At 40.4% G+C, this 15142-nt stretch overlaps 1 protein-coding gene across 6 annotated transcripts in view; it reads left to right on the forward strand.

Moving 5' to 3' along the window:
- HDAC7 (histone deacetylase 7) overlaps positions 1-15142 on the forward strand; it is a 229515-nt gene that overhangs the window by 210 nt on the left and 214163 nt on the right. Inside the window, exon 2 of one of the 6 annotated variants that reach the window (XM_087886649.1) lies at positions 253-387. In XM_087886649.1, the coding sequence (XP_087742775.1) occupies positions 369-387 (19 nt within the window). In that variant the 5' untranslated portion in view covers positions 253-368. Of the gene's footprint in view, positions 1-7; positions 388-852; positions 1329-15142 lie in introns of those variants that run through there. The other 5 variants (XM_034419318.3, XM_034419321.3, XM_087886650.1 and 2 more) reach the window with 5 other exon arrangements.

Below are 15142 nucleotides of genomic sequence, written 5' to 3' on the forward strand. Positions count from 1 at the left end.
AGCTGGCAGGCTGCTCTTTCGAAGTTTGATAAAAGCGTTTCCTTCTATTGTCATTCCGCACGGCCTCGGGGCCTTTCTTTCTCGCGGCCCTTCCCCTCCTGCTTTCACTCCCCCCCCCTCCCCATCGCCACCCCCCCACCCTCTCTCTCTCTCACACCCACATTTTCACAGCCAGACTTGCGGCTTAAGAAAGCAACTGCCTCTTTTTTTTTTTTTTTTTTAACCTCTCTCTCTCTCTCTCTCTCTCAAAAGAAAAGCACACACGCGCGCACGCACACAACAAACGAAGGGCGAGGAGGAAAGAAGGAAGCGCCGGAGCGAGCGAGCGATGCGACGCGCTCCTCGAGGGTTCGCCTGAAGAGCCCTGGATGAATGGGCGCAACCGCGGTGAGTTAGGATCGCGCGCGCGGGATTCACGCGCGTCGGAGCCGATTGGGCGAAGCTCAGGCGGCCGCTCCTTCTTCTTCTTCCCCCCCCCCCCAAAAGGCGCGTGTGTGCGCGTCGGTGTCATTTGAGGCGGGGTGGGGAGGGGGGAAACGACGACGATCGCTCTTGGGGTTTCTTTCTTTGCGGCTTCCTCGTTTTCTCCCCGGCCGCAGACAGACAGACAGACAAACAGACATGCAAAAAAAAAAAAAAAAAAAAAGGATCGGCGGTGGAAAGCCGCTCGCTTAGCACCCCCTAAGCGAGAAGGAAAGCAGCGTGGCCCGTGCGGGGAGTGGGGAGGATCCTGCCGATCCCATCGCCTTAGCCTAGTTCAGGGCCAATTATTATCCAGGAGGGTTTCTGCCTTTAATCCCGCCCCCCTCCTGGGATTGCTTAAAACCGGCAGTGCCAATATACATTGGCTCCGGGGAATGTAATGTAAGGTCCCTGGCTGTAGTCTGTGCCTCCTTCGGCATTGAGGAGCACCCTGAGGGCTGCCGCACACAGGAAAGAAAGGGCCGTTTAGCTCAGGGTTCCGCTTCCGCTTCACCAGCGCTCCTTGAAGTGGCCGCTGCTTTTTCACCTGAGATGTGACAGGCGCACCGCGGCCGGAGAGTGTCCCTCTCCTTCCCTTCCCTTCCCCTTTGGGAACCGGCCGGCTTCGCTTCCGCGCCTCAGTGGAACGGTCTGTTAAATAGGTCCTGCGCCCCCCCCGCGCCTCCTTTTCCTTTTATTTGCCCAATCGCAAGAGGCGCTGGAGAGCCGGATGGACGCCCTTTTGCGAGATAAGAGGCAATCAGAGGTGGAATTCGCAAACGGGCTTTCCCCAAGAAAGAAAACCTTTTAGCAGAGAGGACCTCGGGCTGAAAGGCAGGAAGTCCCTAACTTCGGAAGGTGACCCAGTAAGTGTCTGGCTCTGCTATGTAATGCTTACTCCGAAGTAAACCCACTGCACTCCCTGGGGGGGGGGTTTCCACCGCCTCCCCCCCCCCCGGCGTTAAGCGTGTCTAAGATTGCAACCAGGGGCTGCTGCGCTTTTATCATTTGTATCAGGGTTGGGTGGACGGAGGAGGGCCGTGCTTTGTTTTTGCAGCAAAATCGACTCTCGTTTTGGCATCGCGTCTTTCTTCCCTCCTCCGTTGCGACCTCCTTTCCTCAAAAAGAGTTTAAAGACTTTGTGACATCCCGTAAACTAATCTCTTCATCGGCTGCTCGCGACCAAGCGATAACTCGTATTCTTATTTTGATCGTGTGGCTGAAGAAAAAGCTTCGGGGTTTTTTTGTTTTTGTTTTTGTTTTTTCTTTTTTTGAGGTTTTTAAAAATTTCAGTTGGTAAACGAGATTCTGAGTGAAGATTGAGAGGGTCAGAAGTTTGGGTTCTTTGGTTGCTAAAAAGCACTGCTCAATAAGCGAGTGGGGGGGAAAAAAAGGAAGGCGTCCTTTGTTTACATTTTGGTGAACATAAGGAGGGGTTGGACTGGTTAAAACAATTAAGTTTCCCGTTGGATTGGCTGCTGGGCCCAATTTATTCCTGTGTATTGGAGCTGGAAGAATCGTGGCCGAACTGTAACGAATGTGCAAATTCAGACATTGGGAGTAGGGAGGAAAAATGTATGAATGCTAAGTTTTGAAACTTTCACTTTTTAAAATTAAGTTTGAGAAGTTTTTTGATCAAATATTAACAGATTGATTGTTGGTTAGTTGACATGGAACATACATGCTTGTTTTTGTTATTAATCTAAAAATTCTAAACTACTGTTTGAAAATAGAGGAGGGAGGGAACTGAATTTGATGAATGCAGATTTTTTCCTTTGTTTTTTTTTAAACATTTACCAAGACTTTTTCCTCAATATATTTCCCCCCTAATGGCGCATGTACTACATAGGGTAAATACAAATGACCAGATACCAAACTACTACAGTATGCACTTAACAGTCACTTAATGATGGAGCTTTGATATCTTTCAATATCAGACTTACCTAAAAAAGCACCATCCCTGGGTGATGGGACTACAATCCCCAGCATTTGCAGCTAACATACTTTTATGAAGATGGATAGTTTGGCAAAATCGCCTGGAAGAAATAAGTGACACATTCATCTTTAGCAAAAGTTAATCCCAGCGCACACATTCACATATACAAGTCTTTCTGGAGAATAGATACCCACTGTATCTTCTGAATGGTCTGTTTCCCCTCTCTGCTCTATTCTAAATCACTTTGGTTGAATCCAAGGGAGTTGGAAAGGCAGATCAGTTTTCAGAACCTCATGCCCATGGAAGATAATTAGACCTTCTAGCACACATAGAAGGTAAATCTATAAATACTTTGTCCCCCAGAATAGAGTTTGTGTGTGTGTGTGTGTGTGTGTGTGTGTGTGTGTGTGCAGTCCCTGTCATCCGTATCATGCAGTCATTCCGTTTTACCTGAATTGATCTTCTTGCACATGGATGCCATCTAGCCCCAGCTATGGGATTGCACCAGGTATGGATAGGTTTGCCGCTATTCACATTTCATAAACGCCTTTTCAAATCCAGGGCTGCTTATAAGTAGTTTGAAGTTTTGCTTAATTCAGTATAGGGCAAACTTCGCACACCTGATCAGCAGTAACTTCCCCTGAATTCAGCAGGAGATCCAGCCAGGTTGCAACTTGCCTCTGTATGCCGAGAAGAAGGAATCTCCTCTGAACTGAACTGTATTCCCGAATGTGTGTGTGTGTAAATGTGAATATAGACACGCATACACAAAACTAAGTAGTATTGAGCTAAACTATTGAAAGCATTTTGCACATTTTTTTCATTTTAAGAATGTCACATGCTGCCCTCAAATGAAATGTTTTTATAGGATGGTGCGCAGTCAATATCAAGCATTCATTTTAAGTCTAGTGTCTAAAATTCTAAACTGAAACCAGAATATTGTAAATTAAAGATTAATAATAAAAACTATAATATCTAAAACCACTGTAATCAATGTAAAACCATTTTTTTTTTCAAGGTGAACCAGAAAGCCTTTGCTATAAAAATCAAGAAGGAAAGGTGTTGTCTGATTATTTTTGTTACCTTGTTTTTAAGCTAAGAGAAAATACAGCAAATTTAATGCAACTTGATGGAGGAAGTCAGCTGTGGTTGCCCGTCTTTCAGACAGCTTGCTTTCCTCCAGGCATCAGATGAATAAGAATTACAGGTTGGAGAGATATGGATGAGCTGCATGCAACAAAGACGTTTGCTTGACATTCCAGCAATTTAGCAGATTCGGGGGTAGGGGTGAGATCAGCTCTGTGGAAAGGAAACAGGACAAAAAGAGAATGGTGTTTACTTCTCTCTTGACTGTGTGTTTCCTGGTGGGCTCCAGAAAGGCTTGTTCTTGTTGTGTTCCTGAAGTTGTTGGCGGGGTGGGGGAACAGACAGAATTGCTTACAGGGGAAGCAATGCTACAAAGAAAGCAATATTCAGAAAAAAAGGAACTTTAGTTATGGTCACAATCTTCTCTTTCCTCTATCTTATAAATAGATTGTATGGCTAGTTGAGAACAAACAAAACAAATGCTATTTACGGTATACACAATGTACTTTCTTACTGCTGTTTGGTAGTGGATGTTTGGTGTAAAAGTGTTCTTAGCACAGAAAAGAAAGTGGGGGCAAAGAGGAAGCTACAGTCCTTTAGACATCACTAAAGCTGCCTTCCCCGAACTTGTGCCATTCCTCCAGATGTTCTATAATCCTCTTTCCAGATGAAAATCCCTACTACGGTGCTCCATAATTCTAGGTAGGGCTGGGAAGGAGACTTCCCTGAAACCCTCGTGAGCTGCCTTAATGTGCTTTATGTTGATAAAACGGAGTTAAGGAGACTGAAGGGAACAGGGCTGCCTTGGTCTAAGACAGATAGAATTCTTTATTGGCCAAGTGTGATTGGACACACAAGGAATTTGTCTTTGGTGTATATGCTCTCCGTGTACATAAGGAGAATAAAATACATTCATCGAGAATAAAAAGATACAACACTTAGTGATAGTCAAGGTTACTAATAAGCTGTCCATTTCTTATGCTTCTGCAGAGTGGTTGATAACATCAAAAACTAGTTTAAAAAAAGAGAGCGAACTTCTAAAGATACTGCTGATAGCATTCCAAATTCTGTTCAGATAAGCTGTTCCTGATGATTCAACAATGGGTTTCTTCCAAATATGTACAGAACTTTTACGAGGCTGGGGTAGAATCCAGAAACCGCTTTCTCTGTGTATACCTATTGTCTGTACGTGGTCTGACAAGGTGTTCGGCAACATCCTGATTACTTGGTCTTGTCCAAACATGAAGATATCTTCCTCATCAATCTCTCTCCTCTCCCCTTTTTGTGTGCAGCCTAAGAGGCATTCTACCCAATACAAGCCAGTGGCCTCTTTTAGAGGATGACAATTAAGCATCTTTCCATCCATCCATCTATCTGATAATGATTGAGTCCAATGATGGTTTTAATTAGAAAAGGCGAAGATGCCCTAAACTGAGCTGGTTGTGTGCAGCATTGATGTAATTTATACTCTGAAGCATCTTTGGCCTTCCAACCTGAAGAGTTGCTCAGGCTTAGTAGAGCTAGCCTGTGCAGAGCTGAGTTTTGAGTGGTTTAGCCAAACCACAGCTTTTGTGTTAACATTTACAATTTGACCTGGAGGGATCATGAAACATGTCACCTGACTGGCTAGGTCATGAAGGTGCACCTTCAGTCAGCCTAAGGTCCACGTGGGCTATTTTTTTTTTTTTTTTATGGTAACTGGAAGGCTGCTTCTTTAACCCTGGAGGATGGATCCCAAACCTCATAGAAGCAATCACTTTAATACTTTCCACATAAAATTAATCATAATTGAATTTGTCCCATAAGGATTTTAAAATTCATTCCTATAAGTTGAAGGTTCAATTTATCTTGCTGAAAGTTTGTATACATCAACTGTTGTATTTGGAAGGATTCTTTGTTCAGTTTTAAATGTTGCCTTATGCTGGTCTTGGCCTGAAATAAAATGCATTTGAATATTGGCAAATCCAGAACCTAAAGTTGTGTGTGTGTGAGAGAGAGAGAGAAAGGGAGGGAGTGAGTGAGGGAGAGAGAGTTTTTAATTTCTTTTTTTTTAATAAACACTTTATTAAACTTTTATTACATTAAAAACATAAAAAATTATTTCACTCAACAACAGCTAATTGTGGGTGTTTTTCTTGTGACAATAATTGGTGCATTATTTACAAAAATTAAATTGTGTGTATTTACATTCTTATTTTATCAATTACTTGTACTTAATAACTTCAATATATCTCTGTTCTATCCAGTTATACCTCTGTTCCCACATGTTATAAAGTTTTTAATTTCTTTTATCGATTTGAAATTTTATTTTGTTGCATTTTAAAAGCAAGAAAGATACAACTATTTTCTCTAACAGTAGAGGGCACAATGTTACTAAGGTCAAAATATGAAATAATTTAATTTCTGTTAGATTTCATTTATATTTATTCAGAACATTTAATAGGATTGCTGTCACTAATAATCCCTTTCTATTACATTTGGGAGATATCTTGGAGGAAATACCAGAGAATTCAGGAGCTGTATGTATAGTAGCCTTGACTTCAAGTAGCGACTGCCTGGTTTTAAGACAAATTTCTTTGTTAGCAAAGCACTTCATAGCCACCCTGTCAATTCAAAATAAGGAAAAGTGTTATGGCATGTTAAAGACGTGTGGACTGGTAGTAGAAGAAATTTCTGTGAACTTCACGTGAAGAAGTGAAATCTAGGCTATGAAAGATCAACTTTGCATACTAATTGGTCTTTAAAATGCCCGTATTTTTTATTGTCTTGTACAGCAGCAGGATAGCATGGCCACCCCTCTGAAAGCTGTTCCCCCCTTAAGTATCCAGCTCTTTAATCTCTACTCCTATCTCAGCCCTTCCAGCTGCTTGATTGCTTCTCCTGCTCCTCTCTGAACTTCCGTCAATTTATCTGCCTGTTGATAAGATGGTGCCCAGTGCCAAATATTTATTCCAGCCATGCTCCATGTTAGGATGGAAACCCAAACTACAGGAAATGCTGACGTTCCAAAACCCTGTTATTGAGAACTGAATAGAGACATATGAGAATCTCATAAGTGAAGTGTCAAAAGGCCTTTGATGGGGGTTGGTCATAAGGGAGGAGCATTTCTTGACTCCTTTTTTTTTTTAGTATTGAAACAATTCTTTGCAAAAATAATGGGGTTTTAGCAAAATTCTTCTTGACTTTTAAAATAGAAAAGCAGGCAAACATATTAGAATCACCCAGTGCTATTTAACTAAGTGTTAAACTAGTAATATAGTGGAAAACTAAGGGTATATTTAGTAATATACTTTTTAAAAATGTCTTCAGATCAGCTTTCTAAAGTCACAATGACTTCATCTTAGGCAAAAGCTCTCCAAAGGCCACCAGTTGACAGTCTCTGAGCCAACCCCAACTTCCATGGAGTTACTCAATCATGACCCCAGAGGCAAAAAATAAATTGTAGCTTCTGAGTTCTGAACTCAGTAGGAAATATATTCCTCACAGCTTACATTCTGTAGTTTTGATGATTATGTTTGTAAACATTATTTGACACAATTTTGAAAGATCACTGTTGCTTGTAAAGAACTAAAAATGTTGCCAATAGGCTTGGTAGATTGCAACTAACCATGTATTTACTCAATTCTCAACCTCCTCATGGCTTATTGGATCTGGGTCCAGAAGATTATTAATCCTTCTTAGTAAAAGGATCAGTTTCACCTTGGTTGAAAGATGTATCATTGAGACCACTTCTGAAAAGTAACAATTGGATTCATTTGGTCTGAAATACCATTCCTGAAATTCTGTCGCTGGTCAATGTGTTTAAGTCGGTGATAACAGATCAGAGATTGCAGTCTATCATGTTTGGGTTAAACTGATTTCTCAAATCTGCTCAGAGGTCTGATTTTGGTATAGAAATTTGTGATCACTCTGTAGGATAATCTCATCCAGGAAACAATTTGCAAAATTAGCTAACTGCAAAATCCCCATTTCCTCCCCACTCCTGGGGGAAGGATATTGCAAAATCTCCATTCCCAGCCCACTCTGGGGCCAGCCAGAGGTGGTATTTGCCGGTTCTCCGAACTATTCAAAATTCCACTACCGGTTCTCCAGAACCTGTCAGAACCTGCTGGATTTCATCCCTGCTGCTTTGCTGTCTCCAAAAGGTGGCACTGGATGACTTCTAACTCTATTGTTTACACTGTGAGGATCTTTGGTGTTCTTCTTGATTTCCCCATATTTTTCTATATCTGCATGAAGCTGCTGCCTGAGATTAATTCAGAGATGTAGAGGAAAGTGCTATCAATATGCTGATGACACAGAACTCCTATCTCTCTTTTTCATCAAATATAGGTAAGGGAGTGGAAGTGCTGCTTAATCAGTTCCTGGGTGTGGTAATGGACTGGATAAGGGCCAGTAACCTGAAGCTCAGTCCTGACAAAACAGAGGTAATGGTTAATTTGTGCAGGTAAGCACCTGGCTGAGCTTCAACAGAGCCAGTTTTGTCTAGTGATTAAGGCACCAGGCTAGAAAGTGGGAGACCATGAGTTCAAGACTGGTCTTAGCTATGAAAGCCAGACAGCTGGGTGAATTTGGGCCAGTCACTCTCCCTCAGCCCAATCCACCCCACAGGGTTGTTGTGGGGAAATTATGAGGAGGAAAGTGTATGGATATGCTCACTGCCTTGAGTTATTTGTAAAAATAATAAAAGTGGGATACAAATAAATAAATTCCAGTATAGTATTTGTGGGGCTGCCCTTGAAGACAGTCCAAAAACATCATTATTGATTAGAACCATTGTTGCAGTCTTCACTGGCTTCTCAGTTCATCTGTAGGTTTGTCATATTCCTAAATTCTAAGATCATTATCAAAGGCTAATCCTGGTTGCCCTCCTGGACTGAAATGTGGGAAAGGGCTGTCTTTAAATTGCCTTTTTGTGGTAGCTCTTTAGATTTGGAAAACCCTATCCCGTGTGGCATCCCTAGAATCTACAGGATCAGATTTTCCATGATTCTTTTTCTAATCCTTTAAAAACCCCAATAAATTAATATGTGATTAGGCTGCAGTGGATCTTTCCAAACAAATCTACTTTTGTAATCTGCCTTTTTATTGTTCGTTGCTGTACGTTTTAATGACTGATACAAAGAAGCAATCCCCCCAGTTTGAGGGTCTTTGTATCATTCAAGTACTGATAATAAAGCCAATTTATTTTACATCACAATCAACAAACTGTTTCAAGCAAATATGCTGTATATGCTAAAAGGAAATAATGTGTAGTTCAGGTCTCAAATCAGGTAAGTCCCATGGAGGTACCACAGAATCTGCCCTAGTACTACTTACAAGCGTTCGTTTAGTGACCTTTTGAAATTACAACACAGTGAAAAAAGTGACTTATGACCAGTTCTCAAACTTATAACCATTGCAACATCCCCATGGTCACATGATCAAAATTTGGATGGTTGTCAGCTGGCATATATTTATGACAGTTGCATTGTCCCGGGATCATGTGACCTTCCAGCTGGCTTCTGATAAGCAGAGTCAATAGGGAAATCCAGATTCACTTAATGACTGCTTAATGATCACTTAACTACTGCAGTGATTTGCTTAACAACTATGGCAAATGTGCTGTAAAATTGTAATCTTAAATCAAGAACTACCTGAAGCTCTAGAGGAAAATAGGGGCTGTGATGACAAGTTATTTGGGGAGCCCATTCACCTCTCCTCAACCCAAGTGGGGAGCTGTGCTATATGGCTGCCCATTTTGTAATAAGAACTCTGGGCAGCATATACAAAATAGTAAAACTAAAGAGTGACTCATTGGCTAAGACACTGAGCTTGTTGATCAAAAGGTTGGCAGTTCAGTGGTTCGAATCCCTAGTGCCACGTAACGGGGTGAGCTCCCATTACTTGTCCCAGCTTCTGCCAACCTAGCAGTTCGAAAGCACGTAAAAAATGCAAGTAGAAAAAATAGGGACCACCTTTAATGGGAAGGTAACAGCATTCCATATACCTTTGGCGCTTAGTCATGCCGGCCACATGACCACGGAGATGTCTTCGGACAGTGCTGGCTCTTCGGCTTTGAAACGGAGATGAGCACCGCCCTCTAGAGTCGGGAACGACTTGTACATATGTGTGAGGGGAACCTTTACTTTTACCTTAAAACTAACCAAAAAAAAAAAAAAATCCAAATAAAAAAACTCATATAAAACTCATGATACCCCATGGCAGCACTCTCCCATAGATCGGTACACCATTTTAATTGGCTCCGGACTCTGCCTGTCTCAAGGCTTGTGCGCAAGAGCCAGCTTTCTGAAGCCTTCCAGAAAGCAAGGAGGGATCTGCCAGATCTCTGGGGAAAGGTGTCCGAAAGGGCAGGGAAAACTATAGAGAAGTTGAATTTAACAAACAGTTCGACCGAACCACCTAGAACCGGCAGAATCCCACCATTGGATATTCCCATATTTAAATCGCTTTTTGCGCTGATTAAAATGTCTGTGACCATTCAGTGGGGAAAGGCAAAAGAACTTTTATTATTGTTATTGTGGGTGGGAGTTAATGGAAAAGGTGAACATTTCTTTTTCTTTCTTTCTTGCGTGGGCTTTTCATAGCTGATGGCATGCATGCATTTTATATTTGGATATAGGTACCCAAACCTTTGGGTAAGAAGCAGATATGCCGATACAGGAGGAAAAAGTGTGTGGGAAGAGAACAGCTATATGAGAAATAAAATTTGCAGAATGTTGCGGAAAATCTATTGTAAAGCCATCAATGACTTTTCATGTATTTTTGAAAAACAACCTTGAAGGTGATAATAAAGATAATACTGCACTGCCAAATAACCTGAACTGTTGAAAGGCACAATTTTTCTCCTCCTTCCAACTAATTCATGTCTTTAAAATCTAACTTATTAAAGTAAGAAACTTGATAATGTAAAAAGATGGACACGAACCCCCTTTTAAAAAGTTGTATCAGATAGGATACAAATGACTCAATTGACTTTTCGCATAACTGGCCAGCACAGTAGCAACACTGGGAGTTAAGATTTCTTAGGGTAGAAATGCCCAAGAAGACAATAGCGAATTGCCAGATTACATTGGATAAAAAAAATAAAACAAAGCATCTGTTAACCATGGAAAAGGTGGGACAACACATTCAAATGGCAGAAGGCATAACATTGGGCTGCCTCCTTCGATTTGACAGATGGCAATCAGCTGATTTATGTGGCCTCAATCTGGTGTGCATTAAAGATTTTTCACATGCTGAATAGCTTCTGCCATGTTTAACGCAGCAACGAGCTTGACAGCCAGTGGTGAGGAATACTGGGAGTTGTAGTTCATCAGTAACTAGGTGCCAGAATTGTTGTGCATTGTCCTGTCATGGGTAAATCTGCTCTAGAATCCTGTGATCTAGATCTCTATTTAAGAATGTGATCTAGATCTCCGTTTAAAAATGTGAAAGAGTGCCATCAATAAATCTTAATCATGGCTTTGCCAATAAATCACAAGGAGTGGGATTTACACAAAAATTGGGGAGGGGGGATAGAAATTAAGGATATTCCAGAACTTTTTTTTCCTGAAAGACAGAGTCTTTTGTAAACAAGAAACTACCCTTTGGCAATATTCCTGCTCTGGTTTTTTGGTATTTTTTTTCTCCTCTAAAATAAAGTACAAGTATAATTTGAAAGAGAAGCAGCAGCATTTTTTAAAAAACAAGAGGCCGGGAGGTTAAGTGTCCACATTTGGATTTTTCAGGAGGAAAGCATGTGTTTCAACACATTTTTTTTCTTTCTGTTTTTCAAAAATGTAAAGTTAATTGCTCAACTTGGGTATTGCACAAAATAGCGACTTTAGTGTTGTTATTTATACATTTTACTAGTATGCCTCTGATCTACTTATTCTGTTTTACTTATATTTTATACTACTTGAATACAGAAATTTTCTCATTATTTTCAAAAAGAGCACTCTCCTGTTGTACCATCAAGTATTAGCATGGAAACAGCTAATTCGGAAGCCTATTGCCCACACTATGGAAAAAGAAAGATGAGCTGTTTTTTACGTATATGAAATAGGACTGACAACCTGTAGGGGAGATTAATTAGAGAGTAATTACTGTATCATTCATACTGAAGAGGCTACCTTGAAACTTCTTATGTTAGAGAAGGGGAAAAACAGACTGCTACTAATTAAACAGACAGAAGTTAAAACAAAATAACAGAGTTGGAAGGGATCTTGGAGGTCTTCTAGTCCAACTCCCTACTTAGGCAGGAAACCCTACACCACTTAATGTCAGTGGTAGTTGTGCTGAAGAGAATAGCCTGAAACAGACTTACATGACTGTAGAAATTCTGGGTGTTGAAGAAGTTTGGCAATCAGAGCATATGATTGTGTTGCACTTTCCCTATGGTTTTGTAAATATATCACCAGAAAAAGACTGGATTAGAACAGCAAAGAAGCAAGAAGATGGGAGGAGGAGGAAGAGGAGGAAAGGAATAGTGATTGCCATCCACTCAAATCCACAAAGAACATTTAAAAGTATTTACCTAAAATGATGTTAAAAGTGCATGTATAGCTGAGAAGAGGCTGGGAGTGCACCATTGATAAGAACATTATGAGTATATTTAGCAATAAACCATCGTTTTCTGTCACTCGTTGCATGAAATGTCACTTGTGTCTTCTAACTAACAGTGCCAAGTTTTGATTCATCACGGGGTGTGTGAATGAATTATGAGGATTTCATTGATATTCAGCACAAGACTCCACTTCTTTTTACTCTCTTTCCTCAACAATTAGGCAACCAAGCAACCAAATTGCTGGGGATTTTTTTTTTTTTGGTCAACATTGTTGGTTTCAGTTTCCCAGTAACATTTCTTAATAAATGATAGAAAAGTAATAAAATAAATATTATTTGCCATGGTCATTTCATTTCTTCATCTCTGTCCAGGGCTTGAGATTTAAACTTGCCTTGCTAAGAGCACTTTTGTTTCTGTATTCAAGACAGAGCATCCGCAGCCTCACTAAGCATATGGTTGCAGATTATGAAGCGAGTTTAACATGTGTACACTATTCTATTTCTAACTCTGCCTGTTTCCTAATTTAGAGTTAGGAAGAGGCTTACAGAGAACGGTGGCAGTTTCCTTGTTGCCTCAGTCAAAACAGCAGCTGGCTTTTTTTCTGCTTGATGAAACCTTTGATCTTCTCTTTCATCATCTTCTGGCACCCACCATGCTTTCTGCATTGGTTAGTTATTGTCCCTTGTTGCTTTTCATCCTCTCCTGGTCTTCACCATGGTTCTTTGGCTTGCATCCAGCAGCTCTCCTGATCAGTATAAATACTGCTTAGAGTGCAGGTTGGTTCACCAACTCATATCGCTCTTTCTTAAAAGCAGCAACCCATCTTCAACAGCCACTTGAAGCCTACGCCATTTTAGTTGCCAATCTGGATATATCTGAAGTCAGCAGAAAAATATGGCGGAACCGTAGGCTTGCCCCAATGACTTTCTGCAAGGCATGGCAAACCTATGTATGTTTCTATGTTACTTGTAACTCAGATCTGTTAAGAAATATCACCCAGTGCAATCCCCCAAGAATACAAAACATCAAACTGTGTGACTGTGTCTAATAAACTTCTTACACACTTAGAAATGTAGCACATTAACAAGAAATCCACTCATCTAATAGAACCTTGCATCCATAGCTTTGATACAGGAGAACATTCCTCAGCCAACTGCCAGACTAGAAATCCTAGTTTGTCTACTATAATATGAGCATGTTTAGGGGGGAAAAATGAGCTTTGGTTGTGCTTATGGCATCCTGGCCAAAAAGTTCCAAAACCGAACAGTGCTGTACTTACCATTAGCTGGGAAGCATATGGGAATCCCATCTGTGACATGGGTGCAATTGAGGCTGGCAAGCTAGCTAGTTCCTTCTCTATTTTACCAAGAAGAATTGATTGACCACAATTATGGTGGGCAGTAGAAATTTGCAATTGTGGATCCATCTGGCGATTACCATAACATATGGAGCATTGTGGTTTGGAATGTGAGGAGTAAATGATAAAGGGTATGAATTAACAGATGAAATGAAAGAAAAATAAATACGATGATGTTCTGTGAAACTAAGAAAAAGGAGAGAAATGTAAGATCTGAATGAATTTTTTGTGGAGTGGATGATTACATGTACAATAATAATATGAATATATAGTAATTTATTAAATCTATATGCCACCTGATTTCCAGAGACTCTGAATGAAGGTATAAGCTTATACCTTCATTATGAATGAAAGGGCTCAATTAAGTTATTGTGAATGTGGATGAAACTAGGAATTCATAGATTGGTGATAGGATGCCCCAGTGAATGGAGATAGTGTAATAGTAGAACCAGGAAAGTCTTTGAGAATAAATTGTAAAACTTTCTAAATTGCTACTGTTGAAATGAAGAAAATTATTGTGTTAGATGAAATGACTAAATGAGTTGAACATGATGAGAATGAGTGCAGAATACACAATAAGAATATAAAAATGTGGAAGACACCATTATTTTGTCAAGTCAGTAATGGATCTTGGGGACAATAGGCATGGAAGGAAATGAAAGTAGTGAAAAAGACAAGAATGAACATAGAAGGAATGCAAAGAAAACTGAGGCCCTTTTATGAAAAAGTATTAGGCGATCAATTACTCTTCCAATATAACACATTGAATATGGACATAAGGAAAGAGAACATGGCAGCTGATTGGAACAAAATATAAATAGTGTTGTAGACGTGGTTGAAGTTAAGTTAATGGGAAGTATGAAAAAGCTTTGAAACAAAAATAGGAAAACATCTAGAGAATGATGAAATGAAAAAGGCTGGAGGTGAGAAACAATTGCATGTAAGAGAAGAAGATTGAACAAGGATCTCCCTGGATCATGAATGGAATTAAAAGGAGAAGTTTTGGGATGAAGTGAGAGAATGCTGGAAGGCATATTTAATAGATTGTAAAGAAAAATGAGAATGTTGGAGACAAAACATTAATTTAAAAAAATGTAATAAATACTGCATAAATGTTAAAAAAAAAATAAAACTGAAGGACTAGTTGGTACAACTGGAGAAATGCTAAAATACAGATATTATTTATTTCTAGAATGACTGTGGAAATGTAGCAAGGGAGAGGACCGAAGGCTTGAAAGCAAAATCTACAGGAATATTTATTTGTTAAATAAGCCTGCAAAGGTGTTTGGGACAGTTTTGATAGAAACAGTATGAAAGGTAACAGTAAACAACTTTGGAAAGTGCAGGGTGGTTTTATGAGGGAAGTAAAGTATGGAATGCTGAATATATAGTTCAGCATTGATTAGGGATGTATGCAGTGATGGAATTCAATTCTTTTTTACTACCGGTTCTGTGGCCGTGGCTTGGTGGCCGTGGTGTGGTTTGGTGGCCATGGCTTGGTGGCCGTGGCAGGGGGAAGGACACTGCAAAATCTCCATTCCCACCCCACTCCTGGGGGAAGGATATTGCAAAATCTCCATTCCCACCCCACTCTGGGGCCAGGCAGAGGTGGTATTTGCCGGTTCTCCAAACTACTTAAAATTTCCACTACCGGTTCTCCAGAACCTGTCAGAACCTGCTGAATTTCACCCCTGGATGTGTGGTGTCCTCTCATTTGTTGAATGTCTTCATGGATATAACTTGAAATGATTTG

This window comes from Pantherophis guttatus, chromosome 2, assembly GCF_059756535.1.
Source record: "Pantherophis guttatus breed Tessera chromosome 2, ASM5975653v1, whole genome shotgun sequence".
Taxonomy (NCBI): Eukaryota; Metazoa; Chordata; class Lepidosauria; order Squamata; family Colubridae; genus Pantherophis; species Pantherophis guttatus.